Here is a 26,932-nt window from a genome sequence, read left to right as displayed (position 1 = left end):
CTGAATAGTTTTGTCCTCTGCAGGTAGAAGGCAAAAACCTGTCGGATATTGAGGGAATGGAGTCAACTTCTTCTGCAGATGTGTGCAGTTTTGGGAAGAAAACAGGTGGGTGAATGGATTGCTTAATGTGAAACTGGGAAACTACCTTTGGTAAAAATTTTAGATGTAGACCCTATCCTTATGGAATACTGTAGACGGCAGGTCTTCCATCATAACTCTGAGTTCACCGACGCATCACTCAGGTGACAGCAACCAGGAAGGCAACTTTCATCAAAAGGAGGAATATGAAAAAAAGTGCCAGTGGTTCAAATGGGAGCTTTTTTAATACCGAGTGTACCAGATTCAGGTCCCATCAAGGTGCAATTGTTTGGAGGGGTGGGAAGTGCAGAGGAAGCCTTTCCAAAATCTAGAAGTTAGCAGGAATAAAGGGAGAGTGACCTTCCACAGAAGGATGGAAAGCACAGATCGCTACCAGGTGAACTTTCAAAGTGCTGAGGGTGAGGTCCGATGACTGGAAGGATAGAATATAGTCCAGAATGAGAGGAATTGCTGCTGCTTCTGGTAAAACCCCCTTGTGTTATGTCCAAGATAAAAAATGTTTCCACTTAGCCCAGTAACACTGTCTAGTGGAACCCTTCCTACTGTCAGAGACAACATCTTGCACAGCTGAGGAGCATATCTGTTCTAGCGCAGATGCCCATCCAAATACCACACCCTGAGGTGGAGCTTATGTGTATTGGGATGCTTGATCCTGCCATTATACTGGGTCAGAAGACTGACAAAGCTCAGGATGGAAATCAGTGGGCAGGAGGATATGCACAGGAGACTGGGGAACCAGAATTATCTGGGCCAGAAGGGGTGATCAGAATGACCCGTCTTATTAGATCTTGTGAAGCATTTGAAGGAGTGGTGGTAGTGAGGGAAAGATGTAGCTGAATTGGCCTGCCCAGAAGAGGAGAGCATCACCCTGAGAGTGGTAGTCGAGGGCTCCCTGGAACAGTATGTGGCCACTTGCTGTTCACCTGAGAGGCGAACAGGTCCTTGGTTGGGCTCCCCAATCACATGAAGCTGTCGTGTAGCACTGTATCATGAAGTTCCCACCCTGGTCTATTGATGTCCTGAGCAAGTCCACGATTACATTTTGTGCCCTCAGAAAATAGACTGCAGAGAGAATGATCCGATGGCTGATAAACCAATTCCAGAGATTGACTGCCTCTGCACATAGAGTGGCAGATCTCCTTCCCCCTTGTTTGTTGACATAGAATACAGTGTTAGTGTTGTCCGACATGATCAAGACATGATGGGAGCCAAAGAAGAGAAGAAAGGACTCATGTCTTTCTTGCTGCTAGATATTCTAGCATATTGACATGCATCCTGGATTCCCAAAGCATCCACTTCCTTGCGTTGTGTGGTCAACCCAGCCTAACATGGATGTGTCTATTATACCTGTTTTGTCGGGGCATGAGGAAAGAAAGAGGACTTCCACAAATACATAATATGGGTCTGTGAACCATAGGAGTATAGTACCCTGGCTAGAACTGTCAGCATGCTGTCCATAGGATGTGTGGCAGAGCTCCGACCTTGTCCCCATGGCTCCCATGCTTCTAGACGGTTTATGCTAGCCTCAGTGGCTCACTGCAACCCTCCATGTAGCCCTTCTCTCTAGGGCCAGGGTTACAGTCTACTGAACCCTTTTCACCATAAGCCAGCAAGGAAGTTGGTGAGAGAACTCCCACAGTCTCTGTTGTCCGTGGGAGCTTATTTCAGAACAGTTTAGCCCACTGTCCTGACAGAGGCCTGTCTTCCCCTCCCAGGAGATGTGTCTGAGGTGGCAGGTTGGGGGGAACCCAGGCCCTCCCTCTACCCCGGTTTCCGGCCCAGGCACCCTAATGGTAGCAGCTGTTGGCAGCCAACCTTTCACTGCCAGAGTTGCTACATTTCCCTGGGCCACTTCCCCACAGCTTCTCCTGCTTCTCTCTTCTTCACCCTTACCTTAGGGCTCCCTTACTGATGGCTTAAGGGTGTCTTCATTAACCAGCCCTTTAGCCGCACTTCCTCTCCTCTGGCTCCCTGGCTCTCTTCAGCCTGACTGGAGTGAGCCCTTCTATAGTATCAGAAGGGACTTAATTAGGTGTTCACATTACCTTAATGGCCTCACCTGACTCTTTGCAGGTTAATTGGAGTCAGGTGGTCTCATTAGCTTGGAGCAGCCCCTGCTCTGGTCAGTCAGAGAACAGAAAACTACTAATCCAGTGGCCAGTATATCTGCCTTCTACCACTTTGTTGTACCCAACTGGCCTCGGTCTATCACATATCCCTCCCCCCTGCTCAACACCAAGGGGTTGGGCAGCTTGGGACACCAGACAGTGTAAGCGTGATAAGCCATCGGCGTTGCCATGGCGACTCCCTGCTCTGCTGTATGCCGAACTGGAAAGGTTGGAGGGATAAGAACCACCTGGTTACCCTTGTGCTCTTTTCCTTGTTCCGTTGCATCCATTGAAAAGGGGCATGGTCGGTCACAAGGACAAATCTACACCCCAGGACGGCCCCTAGCCCCACCTCAAATGCATCTGTCTGTAGGATGAATTTCTTGGTGAAATCCGGGGCTATCAATACGGGATTACTGCAGAGGGCAGTCCATAGGTCCACGAATGCTCGCTCTGCTGCGTCGGATCACCTGACTGGATCAGGACTATGGGCCTTCACTAAGTCTGCTATGGACTTGCCCTTGTGGCAAAATGGGGGATGAAACGCCGGTAATACCCCACCACCCTAGGAATGCTCGGACCTGCTTCTTATGAGTCGGCTGTGGCCAATTCTGGATGGTCTCTAGCTTATTCAGTTGGGGTTTTACCAGACCTTTTCCTACCACATAGCCAAGATATTTGGCCTCTTGTGAACCCCACAGCGCACGTAACAGGGTTCGCTATAAGGCCTTCTCACCTGAAGGTATCAAGGACCGCCCCCACTTTCTTCAAGTGGGTTTCCCAGTCTGGGGTATGAATCACCATGTCATCCAAGTAGGCCGCAGTATAACTGGCATGGGGGCGTAATAACTTGTTCATGAAGAGCTGAAAGGTAGCAGGGCCCCCATGTAGTTCAAAAGGGAGAACCGTATATTGGAAGAGACCCTCTGGTGTAGAAAACGCCGTCTTTTCCTTTGCATCTTCAGCTAGGGGAATCTGCCAGTACCCCTATGTCAAATCTAGGGTTCTCAAGTACCGGGCATTCCGCAGACGGTCCACTAGTTCGTTTATGCAGGGTATAGGGTAGGCATCAAACTGGGATCTCTCATTTAGTTGACGGAAATTGTTGCAGAACCTCGTGGTATCATCAGGTTTGGGCACCAACACTACTGGGCTGGACCACTGACTGTGGGATTCTTCAATGATCCCCATCTCCAGCATTTTCCTGACTTCCGCTTTTATTTCCTTCCTTTTGGCTGCTGGCACTCAGTAGGGCCTCATAGTTACTCTGGCCCCAGGGTTCATGACGATGTGGTGATATCTCCCAGTTGTGCGACCCAGCTTTGTTGAGAATACATCTTGATATTGGGCGATCATCTCAGTTACCTCTTTCTTCTGGGCTGTCTTCAGATCAGGAGACACCCTCACTTGTTCAAGGTTTTTGTTCCCTGGGTGCAGGTCTTCTCGCACCACTGTGCACGCCTCTCGGGCATGCCAGTGTTTCAGAAGGTTGACGTGGTATATCTGCTGTAGTTTTCAAAGTCCCGGTTGTCGCACCTTGTAATTTACTTCCCCTACGGGTTCGACTATTTCATAGGGCCCTTGCCACTGGGCCATCAGCTTACTTTTGGCCGTGGGTACAGTACCATTATCGGTCACTGGGTTGAAACTGACGAACCTTGGCTTGACTGTTGTAGTAGGTTCTCTGGGCCTTCTCTAGGTGCTCCCTCACTATGGGAGTGACCCAGGCTATCCGGTCCCTCATCCGTAGCACATACTCTATTACGTTCTTCCCCTCACTGGGTTCCTCCTCCCAAATTTCCTTGGCTATGTCCGGGATGCCTCAGGGGCTGTGTCCATACAGCAGCTCAAAAGGGGAAAATCCAGTGGAAACTTGTGGGACCTCACAGATGGCAAACATGAGGTACGGTAGTAGATTGTCCCAATCTTTCCCATCCTTGCTTACCACCTTTCTTATCATGGCCTTGAGGGTCCGGTTAAATCTTTCCACCAGACCATCGGTTTGTGGATGGTAAACCGAGGTCCACAGGGTCTGGACATGGAGCAGGGAACAAAGGTCCTTCATCAACTTGGACATGAATGCTGTTCCCTGGTCTGTGAGGATTTCTTGTGGTAGCCCTACCCAGGGGAAGATTGACACTAATTCTTTGGCAATGCTCTTGGAGGCTGTGTTTTGTAAGGGGACAGCTTCTGAGTACCTGGTTGCATAGTCAAGGATGACAAGCACATACTGGTGGCCTCGGGTCATTTTCTCTAGCGGCCCCACAAGATCCAAAGTAATCCACTTGAACGGAACTTTGATGATCAGCAGGAGTACCAAAGGAGCTTTTAGATGTGTGTGAGGGCTGTGCAGTTGACATTCAGGGCAGGAGGCACAGTACTGCTGGACATCTTCATGTACCCCCGGCCAAAAGAACCTGCGTAAGATTCGCACCTGGGTTTTCTCCACTCCCAGGTGCCCTCCAAAAAGGTGACCGTGAGTGAGGCTTAATATTGCCTTCTGGTGTTTCCGGGGTACTAGGAGCTGGTGTATCTCTTGCTCTCGCATTTGCATGACCCGATATAGGAGATTCCTCTTGATCACAAAATAAGGCCCTGGCCGCCGGGCCTTTCCCTCTATAGGTACCCCATCTATCTCAGCCACCTCCTTCCAGGTGTTCTCGTACCTTGGGTCTTCCACCTGGTCCCATCCAAAAGTCTCTCTCCCAGGGCTTATCAGCCCGAACTCTGAGGGATCTGTCCCTGCCCTCTCAGCCAGCTCTGTGAGATTGGGGTTGGAACTGGTCTCTGACCCCTCCTCCGTCTCGGGGCCCTTCCCTTCAGTTGGCTGTGTACGTCTGCCTACACAGGCAGCTCTCTGTCCTTGCATCAGGATTTGGGTACCCAAAGCCTTAGCCACCCTTCTTTCTCTTTTGGTCTTCCTGCCTTTCCCTGGGACAGGGAATAGTTCCTGAGACATTTCCGCGAAAAATGGGAGGTGACCTTCTGCCGTGGAAGTCTCCTCGGGGAGCTCCCCTCTCTCCAATCCTTCTGGTGGGAGCAAGTTTCCAAACCTGGGGAAATCTCTACCTATGAGCACGGGGTACGGGAGGTTTGGGACTACCCCTGCTTTCACTCTGGTGACATTTCCCTGAATTTCAATTTTCACTGGTATGATGGGGTAATAACTAACAGTCCCATGGACACAGGTTACCCCCGTACGCTTAGCCTCCATTAACTGTCTGCACTTCGCTAATTTACCCAAAATTAGGGTGATAGCACTCCCCGAGTCTACGAGTGCCATGGTTTCTACTCCATTCAACTTTACCTGCCTTGTATATTTATGTGGGGTGACTGCGACCCATACAAGATTGAGTAGGCTGCATGGGTCTGCTACATCCCCCAGGTTACACTGCATTGGCTCTACAACACTGGGGCACTGGGCAGCTATGTGCCCCATCTCCGCGCACCCGTAACACCAATAATTGCTTCTAGTCACACCCTATCAAGTGGATTAGGGGATTTAGTCCCAGGGTCCCCCCCACTCAGGCCTTCCCCTTCCTTCTGGGTTTCCGACTGGTTTTCGGCCTCCCTCTTCTTCCACCTAGGACTTCCCAGGGGTTTGGCCGCCCGACCCTCCACAGTCAGGGTCGAGTGTTTGATTCGTGAGGGGCCTTCCTTAGGTAGTTGGGTTAAGTCCCTAGCTGTCATCCGTCTTTCCACCAATGTGATCATTTCGTCGTAGGTGGACAGATCGTTCTGGCATACCCATTTGCGGAGATCTGGCAGCAGTCCCCGCATGTAATGGTCCATGACCAAAGTCTCTAAACTCTCCTCTGGGCTGCATGCCTCGGGCTGTAACCACTTCCGAGCGAGGTGTAGGAGGTCTAATAGTTGGGACCTCGGAGGTTTGTTCTCCCCGTATTTCCACTCCTGGAACCTCTGGGCCTGTACCGCTGCCGTTACCCTGATCATGCTAGGATCTCTGCCCTCAGTCGGGAATAGTCAGCAGCATCCTCAGTGGGCAGATCAAAGTAGGCCTTCTGGGCCTCTCCACATAAAAAAGGGGTGAGAATTCTAGCCCACTGCTCCTGGATCCACGCCTCACACTGAGCAGTCCTTTCAAATGAAAGGAGATACGCCTCTACATCATCGTCTGCCACCATCTTTGGCAGACAACCAGTGGCCCTCAGGGTTTGCGTCCCATTGGACCCCCGGGCCTGGATGGTGAGGATCTTCAGCTGGTCCACTGAATAATTGTTTGGTTTCCTGCTGTAACCTCATGGACTCCTGTGGCGCCATTGCCTGAGCCCGGGTTACCTCCTGCTGGGCCGCTGTGGCTTGCACCAGCGCTCTCACCACCTCCTCCATTGTGGTACAAACAAAACCGCAAAACCCCAGTGCACTTTTTTTTAAAAAATAAAAAAACCTCTTTGTTCCACCACGCGCTGAACAATGTCTATCCCACACCTTACACCAGCTGTGGCAGAGCTCCGAACTTGTCCCCGTGGCTCCCGTGCTTCTAGGCGGTTTATGCTAGCCTCAATGGCTCACTGCGACCCTCCATGTAGCCCTTCTCTCTCTAGGGCCAAGGTTACAGTCTACTGAACCCTTTTCATCATAAGCCAGCAAGGAAGTTGGTGAGAGAACTCCCACAGTCTGTTGTCCCTAGGGGCTTATTTCAGAACAGTTTAGCCCACTGTCCTGACAGAGGCCTGTATTCCCCTCCCAGGAGATGTGTCTGAGGTGGCAGGTTGGGGGAACCCAGGCCCTCCCTCTACCCTAGGTTCTGGCCCAAGCACCCTAATGGTAGCAGCTGTTGGCAGCCAACCTTTCACTGCCAAAGTTGCTACATTTCCCTGGGCCACTTCCCCACAGCTCTTCCGCTTCTCTCTTCTTCACCCTTACCTTAGGGCTCCCTTACTGATAGCTTAAGGGTGTCTTCATTAACCAGCCCTTTAGCCGCACTTCCTCTCCTCTGGCTCCCTGGCTCTCTTCAGCCTGACTGGAGTGAGCCCTTTTATAGTATCAGAAGGGACTTAATTAGGTGTTCCCATTACCTTAATGGCCTCACCTGACTCTTTGCAGGTTAATTGGAGTCAGGTGGTCTCATTAGCTTGGAGCAGCCCCTGCTCTGGTCAGTCAGAGAACAGAAAACTGCTAATCCAGTGGCCAGTATATCTGCCTTCTACTACTTTGTTGTACCCAACTGGCCTGGGTCTATCACAGATGACAATTCGAAAAGTACATGGAACGAAGCCATGTCTGAAGGCAGCGGAGGTGAAGCCTCGGGAAGGGGGTCACCTAAGTGCACGAAGCCATGTGGCCCAGAAGAGACAAGCAAGTCCTGGCTGGTACATAGGGGTTGTTCATGATACAAGCTATAATGATGTTCATTCTCTGAAACCTGTCTGTGGGTAGGTATGCCCATGTCGTGATAGACTTTATAGTAGCCCTGACGAAGTCCAGTGATTGCATGTGTTTGAGGATCAACTTCTCGATGTTGAAGCTGACTCCCAGTGAAGAAAGGAGGCTAAGTAACAGAGAGATTGACACGTGAGCTTCCTGATGGGACCTGGCAGTTAGGAGCGACTCATCAAGGGTAGGAAAAAAAGGAGACTAACATCCGACATGAGCTGCTACTACTGAAAATACTTTGATGAAGACACTGGCAGTGGTAGCTATCCTGAAGGAAAGTACCCTGTATTGGAAATGGTTAGCACCCACCATAAACCTGAGAAAACATCTATCAGCGGGGTGAATATCAACATGGAAGTAAGCATCCTTCATATCGAGAGCCATGAACCACATGCCTTTTTCTAAGGCTAGAGTTATCTCTGCAAGGATGGCTATGTGAAACCTGAATTTGCAGATTAAGTGACCGAGGTGGCAGAGATCGAGGATTGCTCTCCAATCTCCCTTTTACTTGGGTCTGAGGAAGTAAATTGAGTAGAACTCAGTTCCTTGATATTCTAGAGGAATGCATTCTATTGCTCCTCATTGTAATAAAGTGTTCACCTTTCATGACAGTATTCTTGCCCAAGAGTGGTCCCTAAAGGGGGACGGAGAGTGATTTATTTATTTATTTTTGAGGATGTAGCATTACAAATTCAATGGTATAGCCATGAGAGAGGACATTCACACCCATTTTTCCTTTGTTTTTGCACTCCAAGCATGGAAAAAGAATGCTAAACAACCCCCAAAAGGGAGTGGGAAGGTCATAAGGTGTTAGGCTCAGTGGTTGGTGGCTCTTGAACTGCATCAAAAATACCTCTTGGGGTTAGGTTTGAGACACGAAGGCCTGTGAAGGGAGGGTCAGGAAGCGAGACCTCTGCACCTTTTGATGTTTGCAAGGGGGTTTGTAAGGTCTCTGTTGGTAAAATTAGGGAGACCTGTACCAGTGGATGGACAACAGGTGGTGAAACTTTCATTTCGGGGCAGGAATGAACCAAGAGTAGCCCTGCAGTCTTTCAGGGTATGTAACGATTCAGCTGTCTTCTGGTTGAAGAGATGGGATTCATCAAAGGGGAGCTACTTGATGGTGTTCTAATCCTCCCTAGGAAAACTATAAACTTGAAGCCAAGATGCCCTCCACACCATAATAGTTGTAGCCATGGGTCTGGAAAAGGTATCAGCTGCATCTACTGCAGACTGGAGGGTAATTCTCACTATGAGTTTCCCTTCTTCGACATGGGCCTAGAAGCAGACATGATCCCATTGTGACAGTGTAATTCAGGAAATTGTATTTAGCCAATAATGTTAATGGTTAATCCCCTGAAAGTGCTGGATCCCATTGTTTATGGATCTTCTTGTACCTGTGGGACTTGGAATGTGTTCCATCCCCTTGGGTCATGCTGGTGGAGGGAACATTCATTTTGCTGGACTTTGAGGAAGACTAAGTATCATGCTTATGAGAGTTCTTCCTAATCTCCTGACTAGGCCCCACCATGGAGTCAGTGGGGTTGGTTCTACCAACACCAGAATCAGATGCAGTAGGGGGAGGCACACTCCTCGCTGAATCAGTCCAATATACATGGAGGGTTCCCTGTCCTGAGACTGAATGCAGTTTCATGGCCACCTCCATAAGATACTTCTGGAGACAAAGTGCCTGGCCTTCTCAGGCATGGCTGGGAAATACTGCACCTGGCCGTGATGTGAGCTTCTCCCAGGCAGTAGAGGCAGCATTGGTCTAGGGGCAGGAGCAGCAAATTTTGAGCCTGAAGTTCTGGGCACAGTCCAGTACTGACACGAGGGCTAGGCGAGGGGACGAAAATCCCTGAAGTCTACTTGAAAGTGACATTAAAACTACTAACTAGTAAAACTAGGAAAGAAATAAAACTAGTAAAACTACAGTTAAAACTGCAAAAACTATTTACAACTATGCTTTTTAGAACTGTGTCAGATGAGGACACAGAAGGCTCCAACCTGGACCATGCAGCGGTTAGAAGTAACTGGAGATGTGGTCAGTCTGCCCTGTGCTTTATTGCCTCGGAGGAGAGTCAGGAGCATGAGCGGACCAATGGACATGATTTTCAAATTCTCTGCAAAAACCCTCCGTGGAACACAATACAAACTACCACTCAAAGAACAGCAATACTTTTTATAGTAAGGCAGTTTTAGGAGCTCTTTTGCCCATTTTCTGTTACTAAAAATAGCTTTTGTGTTTTTTAAATGAACTTTTGCAGGCTCTTAATCATCAAGTATAATATGTGCAGTTCTCAGTCTGAAGGAGCTGCTGACTTTCAGAACATGCCACAACTGTTTGCGCGGATTGCTACAGAGGGTGGGATGAGACCTGCAATGCAAGAGGAAAATTGTATATTGTTGGGCAAGTCAATTTTTCTGCATGTTGGAGAGGATAAACTGCTATTTAATTATATTTTATTCTTGTTGGTAAGTGGAAAGGGAGCCTAGAACACTTGTCTGTTATTACAGAAATCCAAAGAAATAATGTTTACCTTTAAAAAAAATATTTGGACGTTGGATACTGCAACACTGTTTTTTTAGTACAGTTAGCAATTATGATCTGTAGCACCCAAAGTTAATGTGTTAAATGCCAAAATAAAGAAGTCATTACTGTGTCGTATAATTTGCATGGTCTATTCTTTTAAAAATCATGCCAAATATGTAATAATGCAGTATTGTATTTAGCCTCAACATATGCTGTAATTTTTTTCAGACAAGAGATTGTAATGTCTCAAAGTAGAACAAAGGATAACATCTAATAAGGAAGCCATTCTTATTTAATATCACTTAAAACATAAACATTAAGATATCAGTTAGCTTTAGATTTACAGCTTCATTTGACATCATTAGTCTGAGATATATCGCTTGAAAAATGTTTGGCAATTCAAATTCAGCTGAGCTGAGAAAATTGTAGTATTTCACACAGCACTTCCTTAGACATTTCAGATATATTAAATGAGAATTGGTTCCTCTACAGATAGTACCCAGCAGGAACAGATGTACCATGAACTACAATATGTGCAGCATGTCAATGCTGTAACCACAAAGATATTTTGACCAAGAGTAAACACCAACCAATCAACTAGATTAATAGATAAATCGAAAAGATTAGTTAGGTTTGGGTAATTGGTTTTCAAAATGAAATCCAATTTTACAGTTAAACCCTAAATCAATCCTTACAGTAGTTACACAATTTAGTTTAGACACTAATTTTGTTCATCTGAATATAAAATGGATTATAGCTCATCTGTCTATCATGGTTTTGGACTGGAGTGCAAAGTCACAGTATCTAATTTTCTGTTAAAGTAGGAAACTAGATACAGAGTCCATGAACAGGTCACAGAGGTAAATAACTTATCTGTCACTGAGTCAATTCAGAGTTTTCATAAAGTGGGCAAGATCCTGTCTCTACTAAGTCAATGGGAGTTTTGCCACTAACTTTAACAGAACCAGGATTTCATCCAATAAGTTTTCAAAACAGCACTCAGAAAATACAACAAAATAAGCTACTTCCAAATATTTTCTGTAAAGACAACTGACGTAGGGACATTAGTCCAAGTAACTTTGACAGTATAAAATGAAAAGGGACAATTAAATATATTAGCATCTTTGAGTTAACTAGTTTCTTTTGACCTGCTAGCGATAACGCAAAATTCGTTGTACAATAATTTATGTTTTTATGTATAAGAAGCTAAAGAAAGTTGCAGAATTACAGAATATATTTGAAGTGTTTAAATTATACTAAAAGAGAAAAGTTCATAATATTTTCAAGTATAGTAGAAGATTTAACTTACAAAGTATGTTAAAGCAACACTTATTTCAAGTGTGTTTCCTGTATCTGAGTATCTGGCCTAAGATAATTTCTTTGATTATGATTACAGCAAATATAATCCATCTGTTGCATAAAACCTTTGGCACTTCAGTACTTCTTGTTCCTGAAATCTTCCCAACCTAGCCTGGAAGGGATTTTAGTGCATGTTTTTCATGTCAAAAGAGTTTTGCCCCAGAAAAAAATTCACTGCTTAAGCACTAGTTATGCCATTCATTAGTTTGTACAGCTTCATTTATTACTTAATATTTACTCCTTTATTACTGTCATGTTGTATTATAGCATTGTTAAACAGTAACACACAAAAGCCCACATGGCCATGCTGATTAATGACATGTCTTGCGTTCAGAGTGATGTATGAGGAAATGATGATGTTGTCTAAGCATCTGTCGTTATGGAACATACTGAAATGACCAGAAGTCATTTACTGAACCTAAGAATTTAAGAATGACCATACTGGGTCAAACCAAAGGTCCATCTAGCCCAGTATCCTGTCTTCCGACAGTGGCCAATGCCAGGTGCTCGAGAGGGAATGAACAGAACAGATAATCATTAAGTGATCCATCCCCTGTTGCCCATTCTCAGCTTCTGGCAAAGAGAATTATATTCTAGAATTATATTCTAGAATTTGAAACAAAACAACACTGATCTATGTAAAGTAAGTTTGTGGTTTCAGTTCCTATTGGGGAACAATCCATATCACACAAAGCATCAGTATCATTGGCATTTTTACTAGTAATCAATGATTAAGTAAGTTAGTGAGTCTAGACTATCAATTGAACCTCCAAAACCTGGCTGAAGCACTTTGGTGGGATAATATGGAAAATGTACCATGCTGCAACTATTCTCTATATTACATACAAAAAAAAATCCACCCGTAGGGGAAAAATAGTATGCCCTCATGTAATCAAAGAACGTATCTCAATACATGTGCACAAGGGGATTGAATTAAGGTTGCTTCGCCAACTGTAAATCTGGCATTCCCCAACATTTGTGTGTTTGATTTTGAAACCTAAATAATGTTTTTTTAACCTAGATTTTTTGTATGGAATTCCCAAAGAAAAGGCACTTCCTTTGCCGAACCTCAATTCCATTGCTGATTTTCAAAGGCCTGTGGCAAACAATGGAGATGTTAAAGCTTCTCAAAAAGGTCAAAAGAACCTTTTAATGCAAAGTATTAGGCAACCTAAATATCACTACTAAGTCTCTATAATTAATTCTCTTTTTAAAGCAACTCTATATACTAAAACTAAATGATAAATTATTTTCAGTGTCCAATCTGAAATGTTCTACCACTGAGAGTAGTAATATTAAGATTTAAGTTAAAGCATTTTATGGATTCATTATTTTTGCATTATTGGAAAAGACAGACTATGTTCTGCATTACTGAATTTCCTCTAACTAATTTTCTACAGTATTCCTTGTGGTCATGGAAGACAGATGAACTTTCATATAAATATGTATGGCTTCAACTATCTCCTCTCCTCTGATAAGGGTGTTGAGTCATGAATAATTTGGGTGAAATAATGGTAAATTGATGTTGATGACAAAATTAGAAATGAGACAAAAAGGACCTGTCAGATAACAGGTGCCCTTAATTAGGCTTTTCCTTTTTTGAAATAATTCATTTCAGGGTCTTAGTGACAGACGGAATACTTTATTCAGATCCATTAGAAAACAGTGTTTATGAACCCTTTGATATGGAGAGTTCCTAGTGACCACTGGCACTTAACGTCTGCAGTTCTGCAGACTCCAAAATCTTTTTTTAGTGATTGGATGACAGTTAAAGCAAAATGATATTATAATATTCACAGTTAAAGGAATCTAAATATTAAATAAATTAGTGATTAATATTAAACTAATGCCTGTTATCCTTGCAGTTTAAATTCCTGAGTTACCTGTACCTCTGACCCTCTTGTGGCTTCCTGGAAGCCACCCAAGCTAGGGGGCAGCTGAAGGCCTGACACCTTTCTCAGGATAGAATCCCATGATTCTCTCACTTCAGACCACAGTCTCAGGCTGCAGACTCCTGCGATTCATTGTGTTCACCTCAGCAGATGTGAACTCAGTTGAGCTCTGTTGAACTCTGTTCATTATTCTCTCTAGGGCAATGGCAGAGTTAACCAGTGTCCTGGCAGCTTTCAGAAACAAAGTACTATTTATTCAAAACAAAAATATTAGAGTAAATGTATCTTAAAAACAACAAACAGCTCATACACAGGCTAGCTTACCCGGTGGTCACTCACCTACCACCTGCAGACACTAGCAGGTTCTAAAATAATTCAGATCCTCCGTCAAGGTCTAGTTCTGCTGCACTGAGTTTTATGCATGTCAGTTTTCAGATTGTGTCCATGACGCTCTCTCCAGATCTATTTTCAAGTCCTTTGTCTGCCAAAGCCTTTGAACTAAGCGTCAAACCCATCTGTGTGCTATTTTCCCAAAGGGGCAAAACTTCAAAAAGACTTGTTACCTGCATTGTTTAAGTATTGGAGATTAGTTCCTGCAGGAAGCATCTGTTATCTGACCCATTAGTCAGGAATACAATCACAAGCAAGCCCACAAAGATACATATAACATAAACTTAATACAATAGTCTTTGCATATATATTCCATGACTCCATAGCATCTATCGCACTTGCCTATATCCTACTCATCCACAACTCCTACTTACTTCAGTGAGCGTGTTGCCCACACATCAACTCAGTAAAAAAAAAATGAGTGAAGACAGCCTAAAGATTTGGTCCAATAATACTTAAATGAACAAATTAATCCCTAATCTATTCCATTCACTTCACTGGCATTATAGTATGGATAAAGTTGGCCCAAAGGGTAAAAGCGTTGAGCTTAATATGATCCTATGTGGATTATTCCTAATCAAGCAATACTTTTGGCTTTGTTCCTAGTTAATGCTCTGTTGGAGCTCTTGACATAGAATATTACATGAGATGTGCAACTGACATTCGACAAAACAGAGAAATTGATTCTACGTAAATATTGTCAACTACACAAAGAACAGGAAAAATCACTAAGATTTGTTTATAATCTTAGTTATTTGAAGCAATTTTCAGATGGAAATATATAATTTTCATGTTCATTACATCTTTTCATGAAAACTGCACCCTATAGAGATATACTGTTAAAATACCTTTATGTGAAGTATTAAATTATACAAGACTATGGGTAGGGGTGCTGGAACAATTTTTTATAGTGGGTGATGCTTACACCCCGCAGAACCAAAACTGTAAACCCAGTAGGTAATGGAAACAACTTCAAATCAGTCATGTGGCAGCACCCCAAGTTCCAGCACCTATGATTATGGGCCAGATTTTTTAAAGTATTAGGCACTTAAAATATCAGCTAGTTGCCTAGTGCAGTGGTTCTCAACCCGGGGTACACGTACCTGGGGGGGTACACAGAAGTCTTCCACGGGGTACATCAACTCATATAGATATTTGCCTAGTTTTACAATAGGCTACATAAAAAGCACTAGTAAAGTCAGAACAAATTAAAATTTCAAACAGACAATGGACTTGTTTATATCGCTCTATATACTATACACTAAATGTAGGTACACCTCTACCCCGATATAATGCGGTCCACTATAACACAAATTTGGATATAACACGGTAAAGCAGCGCTCCGGGGAGCAGGGCTGCTTTACCTCATTATATCCGAATTCAGGTTACCCCAAGCAGTTCCTCTGCACCCCAACCCCTTACTTGCTGCCCGCCTCCCCCCAGCTTGCCTCCGTTACACCTCCACCTCCTCCCATGAGAGAGCCACAGCTTGGCTTCTTCTCCCTCTCAGGCTTGCCGTGCCAATCAGCTGATTGGCGCAGCTAGCCTGGGAGGGAGGGAGGGATGGAAGGAGGGAGGGAGGGGGAGAGAAGCGGAGTGGTGGTGGCGTGCTCAGGGGAGGAGGCAGAGGTGGAGTGGAGGTGAGCCAGGGCAGAGAGTGGTTCCTCTCCCTACCCAGATATAACCCATAAGACCAGATATAACCTATAAGACAGTAAGATTTTTTTGGCTCCCGAGGAACGCGTTATATCGGGGTAGAGGTGTACAATATTTATATTCCAATTGATTTATTTTAGAATTATATGGTAAAAATGAGAAAGTAAGTAATTTTTTAGTAAGAGTGTGCTGAGACACTTCTGTATTTTTAGGTCTGATTTTGTAAGCAAGTAGTTTTCAAGCGAGGTGAAACTTGGGGTATGCAAGACAAATCAGATTCCTGAATGGGGTACAGTAGTCTGGAAACGTTGAGAACCACTAGCCTAGTAGGATTTTCAAACACCTACGCACCTAACTCCCATTGATTTCATGGAAGTTAGGAACTTAGTGGGATTTTCAAAGGTGCCTGGGTACATATCTGCTGCTTTAGGTGCCTAATTACCTTTAGAAATCTGGCCCTATGACATTGGTCCTCTGTTCTTGGTTATAAGGCAACAACATGATTGATATACTTGAAACAATAAAAACTATTACATTTTAAATATATATAAGAATACAAGAAATTGACCAAGAGCGCATATTCAAAGCAATCATTATGCACACCCTTAGACTACATAGTTGTTTGTATACAAGGTTTTCATAAAGCATGTTTTCCAATCTTCGTCTTCCTTTTTGTAGATCATAAAAAGGAAGAAACTGTTTTATCTAAAAATAGATTCCCTTAACAGATGTTTCAATAACACTTTAGAAATACTAAAAAAAACCTTATGATAATCCTTGTGTATTCAATATTTGCAAAAATAGAGCTACAGTGAAACCCCGCTATAATGCAATAATTGGGGTACAAAAAATTCGATCACGATAAATGTGGGGTCGCTTCATAGCGGGGTCACGAAAATTTACCATTTCAAGCCCGTCATTTAAAGTCTTGTAAAAAAAACAACGGTTATCCTAGCGTGTTTTAAACACAAAAGTAGTAATTTAATTACATGTACATGAAAGAAACCTGTGAAATCTACTAAACTAATCATTGCACAGAGTGCAAAGTCAATCTGCTTGCATGAGTCCATAATTTTAAATTTCATCTCTTCTTAAAAAAGCTATCTAGCGCGGTCTGCTTATTTGCCGTGGACCGTTGGCTTCTAGCAAAGTCAAGAATGCTTCTGAGTTGGAGGATTGTGACGCTGTCCAAGTCTTGAATTTCCAGCGACCTCAAACTAGCTTCTAGGTGCTTTACTGCCTCTGACACTTTTGGTGGGGAAGTTGAGGTGCCATCATGGTCATCGAAGTCATCATTAGCGCCACTGGTTTCAGGCTCTGGTGGTGCAGCTTCATTCTTCCCACTGACATTTGCAACAATTTTGCCATCTGAGATGTGTTCATATATGGGGCAGATGTCATCTTCTGAAAACGAGTTGAGGATATCATGATGACTGTGCTCATATTCTCCGAGTGCTTCTTCGGCTAAATGTACGTCGTCTTCAATGAACCTTGTAAATTCAGGCTCGTCATCATTACCATCATCGTGTGTAGATGACAGAAAAGCTGGACCAAGACCCTTTATCCAGCATCGTTCAATCCAACGTGCAGAGATAGCAACCCAGGCTTTCCCGCCAAGGTGACAGACTTCTTTCAAGTTGTGTGATGCCAGTGATGTGTCAATGGAGGAGTTATCATCTGCTACCATCCGCTTGATCATTGTGCAACGATAGTTTTGCTTAAATACCGATATGATGCCTTGGTCCAGTGGCCGGATTTCTGATGTAGTGTTCTTCGGGAGATAAGAGACTTTAATCTTGCCGTCACGACTTACAAGATTTTCCGCTGGGGGGTGGGCAGGGCAATTATCCAGCAGAAGGAGAGCTTTTTGGCTCCTGCTTGAGTTTTTGCAAATGAGCCCAAACTGCTGGCACGAAAGTTTTATGGAACCAGTCTTGAAATATGGAGCTATTTATCCATGTATTCTTGCTGTTGGTGTATTCAAAGGGAAGGGTCTTCATATTAACATGATGAAAAATCTGGGAGACCCAGCTTTTCCAATCATCAGAGGTCTGACTTTGTGGCTGCCAGACTTGTTGACGCAAAACAAGAGAGTGATTCGGTCCTTCCTCTGCTTAAAGCCTTCTCATTTGTGACTATTAGTCCTGGTTGCGAGGGTGCGATCGGGTAACATCTTAAAGCATAAACCAGTCTTGTCACAGTTGTAAACTTGATCGGCTGTGTAGCAACCTTCCTCCAGCAACTTTTTAAGCTCAGTTGGGTAGGAATCAGCAGCCTCTTTAACAGCTGAGCGGATTTCCCCAGAAACAAGAACTTGGCTTATAGTGTGCCTTTTCTTGAATCTGTCCAGCCAGCCGTTACTCACCTTAAATTTGGATTCATTTCCATTGATAAGGCGATCAAAATTTCTCTGCTTGAGCTTTCAGAATAGAGCCAGAAATGGGAACTCCTTCTGAGTGAGCCTGGACAAACCATTGGTACAAGGCTGAATCTAGGCTTTCGTCACTAGCAAACTTGACCTTTTTACGCTGTAAACCAGTTTCCTCTTCAAGAATGCAGGGTAGGCTACGGAGCTTTTCTTCTTTTTTCCACCCTCGCAGAGTGGACTTGCTAATTCCTAGATCTCTAGCAAGCTGAGTTTATTGTTTGCCCTTCTTTAGTTGATCCAAGGCATACAATTCCTCTTGGGCAGAAAATGACTTGTGTTTGCAAACTGGAATATCCATAATGGAAGAACACAGTTTATTTATAAATGTCATAAAAAAAGTATTCCAGCAAAACGCGAACAGTATTACGGCCTTAAAGGGGAGCCAACTTATGATTGTGTTATATCCGAATTCGCGTTATCACGGGGCGTATTATTGCGAGGTTTGACTGTACATGTTTCAGAACAGTATTCTATTTAATGCAAAAGAATAATGAAGATGCTATTGCTTATGGCAAGTTTTTGATAGGGATGTTATATCTTAGCTAATGCTGAACAAACAAACTTGATTTACTTTACTGTGAAATTCAGATCTCTCTCTTACCCATTCGTAACACACAATCCAGCAGCCCCGGGCAATTCCCAGCATTACATTCAAGGTGCGACGAGGACTCCCTGTAACCACATGAGTAGTCGTTTCACATACATCATCCGAAAACAAAAAGCCTCCCAGTTTATTCACCACCTGAATTATTGCACACTGCTTCCTGCCAAAACACAGAAGGGGGGGGGGGGGGGCGGGGAATCCACAATCAATAGAACTCAATATTAAATGTTTTATGTATACACCTTAATAGTTACTGTATAAAAAGTAATGTAAAAATTCAGACAAAACTTTTGCTTAACAGATTTCACTGGGAAATTCCAGTCGTCAACCACCTCCAAACATCAGGCAACATTTAGCCTAAATATTAAACTAGGTGTCTCAATCTCAAATACCTAATTTTAAAGTTTTGTCCCTACTGTGTAGACACCTCAAAACCATCAGAAAAATTACTGTATGTTGGTTCAATCACCAGAGCATGAAGCTCACTAGTACTACAAATTATTGCCACCAGATACAATTCCCATGTAAAATACTGAATGTCCACCTGTAACTAGAGTTCTAAGTATATTATCTATGAGTATGAACATTGAAGTACACAAATACATCATCATGTGACCACTGAGATCTTGGTATCCCTTGAGGAAAGATGATGTATGAGAACTATTTACTGCTGCAGTGCTGTAACAAAAAGGTTGATTCCAATGTCTTTTCTGCCCATACACCTGACTTCTGGGAGCTTGAGAGGAAGCTCAGAAACACCTCTACTCAAGATCAAGTAATTAAGAAACAGCCTGGAGCAGATTTACCCATCTAGTGCAATACTGATCTTCTCAGGAAAAATAGGCAGAGCTCATGAGTCAATCAATGCCATCTTGAAAGCATGTTCAGGACATCTCTTATAGCTTGTGGGGCATTTTTTTCATTCCATCCACATTTCTCTCTGCAGAAAGTAACTCAATAAAAAAAGCTCCCAAAATAAACTGGCTAAAACAAAGAGTGCACAGAACTCTAAGAAGATCCTAAAAGGATTCTTCAGAGAGACAGCAAAAGCTTTTAAAATGAGATTTAAAGAAAACAAATAGCTTAGCAAATTGACTTCCCACTGAAGGAGATGCCAAGCGCAGAACTGTTTTTAACTTATTTAACTGCCTGAATATATACTTAGGAGCCTAACTTTAGCCCCTCATTTGTGATCATCTTAGCCTTATTTGTCACTGGATATATTTATGCTTCCTTTATCCTGCAAAGAGTGTTTTAGACAGATATTGTGTTTGATGGTCATGGCAACTTTGAACCCACAGGGATGCTGACCCTACCTGGACTATATGCTCAGGGAGTAGGTTTTACACACGCAGTTTATCTTGGCTCTTTTTGGTAGCTATATGAGATATGCTCTGGAATGAGAGGAAAGGTCTTACAATATGAATCTGAACTGAAATAGCTCTAAGATCATAGTTTAAATAGAAACTAGCCAATTCGCATTTCAATAAACTACAAACCTACTACATGCAGATTTATGGGTTTGCAATTCCATGAAGCACAATATGGCTAGGTATTGCTGCCGGCCAGCGGGTGATGCTATGCTCTTATAAGAGGAAAACAATGTCAAGACACCACTCATCTCACACCCTATATTTACTTAAATTCCACTGACCCATTTCTGTAGCCCTGGCTCCTACTCAGACAGAACAGGCTCTTGGCCAATGGTTTCTCTCTCTCTCTCTAGAGGGATGCATTTCCTCCTCTTTCCAGAGGTAGTCTGCCCCACCCATATACTGGGGAACACAACCTATAATGTGCTCTCTTTACTCTGAATGCAGTCAGCTCAAAGTAGAAAACAGACTTTTGAGGAACAAAGTTGGTTTCCATTAGCCATATAACATACCATAACATAAACTAAGTGAGCGCAATAATACTCAAATATTAAGCAGATTTAGTAATACATATAAAAGGAGGATCCGTGCAAGAAGATTACATTTAATGTGAGAAAGGATGGTTTTGCAATATGGCCACGAGACCTGCGTTATTTTTCCAGCTCTGCCAAGACTTTTTCTGTGTTTTTGGACAAATCACAACCTCCCTGTGCTTCATTTGTCTCATCTGTAACACGGTGATCATATTTACCAACCTTATAGGGGATGTCACGTTGTGCAATTAAATATAAGGCTTATGAAGTGCACTGATGATCTAAAATGGATGGGTGTTATGTGTCGAGTTTCATGAAGCATTAAGAAGATAAAACTAAAAATATATTTTAAGTTTTTCTGCTTCCTGAACTATTATTTTATAATGAAAGTGGAAAAATTGACAGAAACACGGTTAGAAGCTATCTTTAAAGAAATGCTTTAGAAAAGTGCATTTTTAAAGTATTCATCTTTATATAACCATCATGGATTATCAAATGTTTTCAAACCTGAAAAAGACATGCGGGTGGTACAAATAACTCTTTTTTTTTCTAAAGGAATTTAGCATAAAATATAGGATTTTGTTTTTGTCGGATGATCTTTATTTTGTAGGAGTTTAAGGAGAATAAAAAGAGTATGCCATAAAAATACTAACTCTTCCACAAATATGCAGTGGCATCTGGCTTTTAATGCTTTATCATAGAATATCAGGGTTGGAAGGGACCTCAGGAGGTCATCTAGTCCAACCCCCTGCTTAAAGCAGGACCAATCCCCAACTAAATCATCCCAGCCAGAGCTCTGTCAAGCCTGACCTTAAAAACCTCTAAGGAAGGAGATTCTACCACCTCCCTAGGTAACGTATTCCAGTGTTTCACCACCCTCCTAGTGAAAAAGTTTTTCCTAATATCCAACCTTTGTAACCAAGTGTCTAAAAAACCCTAAAAGAAATACTACTTTAGCAGCTATTTATGTAAAATAAAACATTTAAATTGATGTTTCAGGCAGTTATGATGTTCTTTACAAAAACAATTCAAATATATAATGACAAAACCAAAGACACAGGTAAAAAGTCCATGCTATTTACTGTATAATCCTCCATTTCCTTCCCAAAACTCCCAATTTATTTCAAATTGAAGTTTTCACTGTAGTTTTATTACCGTTAAGTGCTGAGTAGCACAAGTATAACATGTGCTCTAGTTCAGTGGCTCGCAACATTTCCAGAGTATTGTACCCCGTTCAGGAGTCTGATTTGCCTATTGTACCCCAAGTTTCACCTCACTTAAAAATTACTTGCTTACAAAATCAGACCTAAAAATACAAAAGCGTCACAACACACTACTGAAAAATTGCTTATTTTCTCATTTTTACCATATAATTCTAAAATATATCAACTGGAATATAAATACTGTACTTACATTTGAGTGTATAGTATATTATATAGAACAGCATAAACAAGCCATTGTCTGTGTGACATTTTAGTTTGTACTGGCCTCGCTAGTACTTTTTATGTTGCCTGCTGTAAAACTAGGCAAATATACAGATGAGCTGATGTACCCCTTGGAAGACCTCTGCGTACCCCAAGGGTACGCGTATCCCAGGTTGAGAACCCATGCTCTAGTCTACAGATTAACACCATGTATTTAAGCATATGCATGCCAGTCAACAGAAGGAAATATATTTCATGGATAACCTACAAATAAATTTAATATAGTATGTGAAAGCCAAGGCTGAAAACAAGTTCAAAATTTACACAGAATAGAAAATCACAAAAATATCTAGTACTTACTCAGAGGACATGCTTGTCATGACTAATGTTCTTGTTGGCTAGAGATTTTGAAAAGGAAGAACAAGAAAACAGTCAAAAATATGAAAAAAACTTTTTCCCACAGAAACTAAGTTGTAAGAGATTCCACTAAAGACACAAAGTAAATCAGGATTAAGACACTAGTTCGCAGGCCTGCTGCATGCTGCAGGAAATAAGAGCTCTGAACAGATTACATGTCACATGATTCCAAGGACAGTGATGTTCAGGCATATCACAAGTGATGCACTTCGGCATCAGGGAAGGCAACCGCTAAAAACTGCACAAAAACTTTCTGCCATCTGCCCTTCTCTGAAGCATAAACAAATGCTCCAATGGGCCCATCCAAATATGTTAATCACTTATATGGACAAAAAATTATTTCTTGGGGGAAAACGTAGAATCTATTATAAAAGGAGGGACAGATCCTCGGAACCCCCTTGTGACAACCATTTGTTAAGATACAAGAGTAAAACCACCAATGTGGTGCCTGGGCAAGAGACGGTGCAAACAAGATGGTTCTGTAATACTAGTTTCAGCTGTTATTATTTCAGATAATGATTAATACTTCAAATTGGTTTATAAAAACTTCAGTCCAATGCCATTGTACAGCTACCATACTTTGAGTTATACCTTCAAGCTGGTAACCAATCATTAGAAGAAAATTAGGTATATTACCTAGATACAGAATATATTCATTCTCTTAGCAAGTCTATGCTTTTATTTAACATAGAAAATTGTGGCAAAGTACTTATTCATCTTTCTGAAGCATATAGCATCAACCTGTCTACCCAAGAAACAGATATACCTAAAATAAGTTTTCCAAAAACTGAAGGCAAGCAGATCTGCTTAGTACTATATTACATATACTACCCACAGTAACAAAACAGTATGTAAGGTCTGTTTGAAAATATTTGTCTGATTCATATTGTTTTAAATAAATCTGTGTTCTAGAATTTTTCCTGCAAATCTATTGATCCACAGGAGACCAACAGTGTCTCCTCTAATATTTCCCCATGCCATTCCACAACCCCAAGTTTGCTGACCCCTCCCCACAACTACTTTCCTTTGAATCATGTACATAGTTGAGAATGCTTAAGATACTGTAAATCAGCTTAAGGCTTGTAGCACAGGCTCAAGAGGTGACTGAAAGCCTCACTGCATCTTACTTATTAATGAATCACAATTAGAGAAAGAACAGACCCACAGTATAAATTCCCCTACCAGTGCAGAATAGTTCTCCATTGTATAGTTAAGTAATTCATCCACTATAAGAAGAGGAGAGTTCCTTGGAATTATTTTACTAGACTAATGGCTTTTACTTTGCAGCAAGAATGCATTTTCACTCTTTGATGTGAATGGACTTTAAATAAACAATTTGGCTTCAGATTATACAGTGAGTTATAACTATCAATGTTATAAATACGTTCACATTTTTCCTTTTGATTAAATGCTTTGTTCCTATCCTGCGTTAATTAAATATATTATTTTTAAAAGAAATGCGACAAGGACACAGAAAAGCCATTAAAAGACAGTTTTCAGAGTTTGAAATAGACAATAAAAACTTAAAGGAAATTCCAAAGAAGAGAGACTAACCACAGTTCAGCTTTTGAGAAATAAATACACTAACACAGAAATAGAATTTTTAGAAATGTATATATCGGTACATTCAATTTGCGAATAACTGAAGGGGCGATCACTAGCAGCCAGCATGGATTTACCAAGAACAAATCACGCCAAACCAGCTTGATTTCCTTCTTTGACAATGTAATTGTTTTGGTAGATAGGAGGAATGTGGTGGACATAATATATTTGGACTTCAGCAATGCTTTTGATACAGTCCTACATGACATTCTGATAAACAAGCTGGAGAAACATGGGCTTGATGGAACTACCATTGAATGGCCACATAATTTGTTACACAACCTCAAACAAAGAGTCACTGTTAATGGAACGATTACTCCTGGGGGAATTCTTCACCACTGACAGGGATGCAAAGGGAAGTTGCAAGAGCAGTCACGCACCACACCCTAGCAGCGCAGTTACACCATTTCAGGCAGCTGGCAGAGAGGTGGCTCCTACCCTGAGCTGGGATTGGCTCAGCTGGAGGCAGGAGAGGATGGGACTTCCTCTTCCCCTGCAAAGAGTGGCTGGGGCTGTATCAGACCCACCTCCAGAAACCTCCCCCAGCTGCAGGAAGCTCAGCATCTCCCCTGCTTCCTGCCCCCATCGCTCCTCAGCTGTGGGGAGAGGGGTCACTGTGCGGGGAGCTGCTCCCGCATCCACCCGAGCCCCGTGCATCTGGACCTCCCATACCCAGATGGGCTCACCCCATACACACAGAACTCTCCTAGCCCTCCATACCTGAACCTCACCCCACTGAACCTCAACCCTGCATCTGGAGCCCCCCTTCACTCAGACTTCCTGCCTTCAGACCCCAACCCCTGTACCCAGACCACCCCCCACTGAGCTCCCTGCACTCAAACCCCCACCCTGATGAGCCCCAGCCCCCTACACCACCCTGTGCCCCCACATGCAGACCCCCAGCCAGACCCCCAACTAGATGCACCCAGACCACCATTCCAACAAGCCCCACTCCCCCAGCACCCAGACCCCTCCGCGGAAGCCCCAACCACTTTCACCTGCAAGCCCCTGCAGAGTCCCATTGCCCCTCCACATGGAACCCCCGCAACGAGCCTCTGTGCATCCAGATCCCCCCCACTGAACTGCCTACACCCAAACTGTCCCACACAGAATCCTCTCGCCCTACACTTGGATCCCACCACACTGAGCCCCTTCCACACTTGGATCCTGCCTGGTTGAGTCTGCCTGCCCCACACCTGGTGTAGAGGGGCAGGGCCTCAGGGGGTTTCTGGGACAGGCCTAGGCCTTGTGCTGTGTCAGGGTCGGGTGCAGCCTCACACTGAGTCTGTGTCCCCAGGGTGGGGTTGCCGCAGGGTAATCTCCCACCTTCCTACAGCCAGTGGCCTGTGCTCCCCACTGCCATGCTGGAGCCTCTGCATTTATTTATTGACAAATAAAACTTGCAGAATTTTTAATTTTTTGGCACAGAATGCCCTTAGGAGTAAATGATGGCAATTTGGAAGGAGGTCTCAAGTGGGGTTCCACAGGGATCAGTTCTGGATCTGGTGTTATTTAACATTTTTATTAATTATCTGGATGTAGGAATAGAGAGCATACTGATCAAATCTGCAGATGAGACAAAACTGGAGAGGGAGGCGCTACAAACACTTTGGAGGATAGAGCTAAAATTCAGAGGGATCTTGATAAATTGGAGAACTGGGCTACAGATGACAAAATGAAATTCAACAAAGACAAATGTAAGGTGTTACACTTAGGGAAGAAAAACCAAATGCACAAATACAGAATGGGGGATAACTGCTGAGAAGGATCTGGGAGTTGTAGAGGATCACAACCTCAGCATGAGTCAACAATACAATGCTGATGCAAAACAAAATTTAAAAAAAAATGCAATTTTGGGTTGCTTTAACAGAGGCATAGCATACAAGTCACGGGAGGCTCTACATGATGCTGGTTAGGCTTCAGCTAGAGTACTGTGTCCAATTTCGGTCACCAATTTAGAGAAACTAGAAAAGATCCAGAGGCAAGCAACAAAATTGATAAAAGGGATGGAATGCAAGCCAAATGAGCAAAGGTTGAAGGAACTAGGTATGTTTACTTTGGAAAGAGGAGATTAAGGGAGGACATGATAGTGGTCTTCAAATACTCGAGAGGCTGCCATTAAAAAGATGAAGAAAAGTTGTTCTCTTGCCACAGAGCACAGAACAAGAGGCAATGGGTTCAAACTACAACGTAGGAGATTTAGAGTACATAAAAAAAAATTCTAACTGTAAGAAAAGTAAGACAATGAAACACACTGCCTAGGGAAGACATGGAAGCTCTATCATTGCAGGTTTTCAAAAAGAGGCTGGATAGCCATCCATCTTGGATGGTTTAGATTCAACAAAACCTGCAACTTGGAAAGAGATTAGACTAGATTGACCCTTGCATCTGACTTTATGCTTCTATGATTCTACACATATACAGAAACAGGACCAAAAAAAATGTTTGTGTTGAAAACAGACAAGTGCTAGCCACAGTTATGAAAAATATTTTTGAAAAGATTTATATTTATTATACCTGAGATTTAGGAAACACTGCTGTAAATTACACAGGCATATAATAGTTCAAAAGTAAACAATTATAGAATACAAAAGAAATTAAACAGTCAAGCATAGAGGAATAACAAAGTAAACAAAAAAAACAGTGCAAAGAGTGAGGTGGTGTGCTGAAATGGTGGTGATAAATATGAATGATAGCTGAAGATTAGCCAATGTGAAAAGCTATTAACTCAGTCCTGCTGCACCTTAACTAGAAACGTACAATGCATCTTACCAAACACTTAACTTGCTAATGGTAGCACCTGCTGATTATGTCTGTACTTATTGCTATCCTAATGACTGGAAAGAAGATTTTTAATGTACATATCTAAGATAATTAAATTTCATTCTTTTTTTAGCCAAAAGATTTTCCATTTTATTTTTGCCAAATTCACATAAGCTGTTAGTGTCAATAGCTCTTGGAAACTTCATCAGCTTAATACAATTTCCTAAAAAAATAAATCCAGCTTCTGGACTTTTCATTTTCATATTAGGCACTCAAATACATCCCTCCAATAAAGTCCATATCAACCTGGATCCAGGTGATATGGTCCTGTTTACTACCAGCATGGGGCATATT

General features: G+C 42.8%; 1 protein-coding gene across 1 annotated transcript in view; it reads right to left on the bottom strand.

Annotated features, from left to right (window-relative positions):
* MCPH1 (microcephalin 1) overlaps window positions 1-26,932 on the bottom strand; it is a 237,573-nt gene that overhangs the window by 150,240 nt on the left and 60,401 nt on the right. The window contains 2 exon segments of the mRNA XM_077811576.1: window positions 18,464-18,626; window positions 22,157-22,194. Coding sequence (XP_077667702.1) covers window positions 18,464-18,626; window positions 22,157-22,194 — 201 coding nt within the window.

This window comes from Eretmochelys imbricata, chromosome 3 (genome assembly GCF_965152235.1).
Source record: "Eretmochelys imbricata isolate rEreImb1 chromosome 3, rEreImb1.hap1, whole genome shotgun sequence".
In the NCBI taxonomy this organism is placed as follows: Eukaryota; Metazoa; Chordata; order Testudines; family Cheloniidae; genus Eretmochelys; species Eretmochelys imbricata.
The sequence above is the reverse complement of the archived record's forward strand: the minus strand, read 5'-3'. Positions and strand labels throughout refer to the sequence as shown.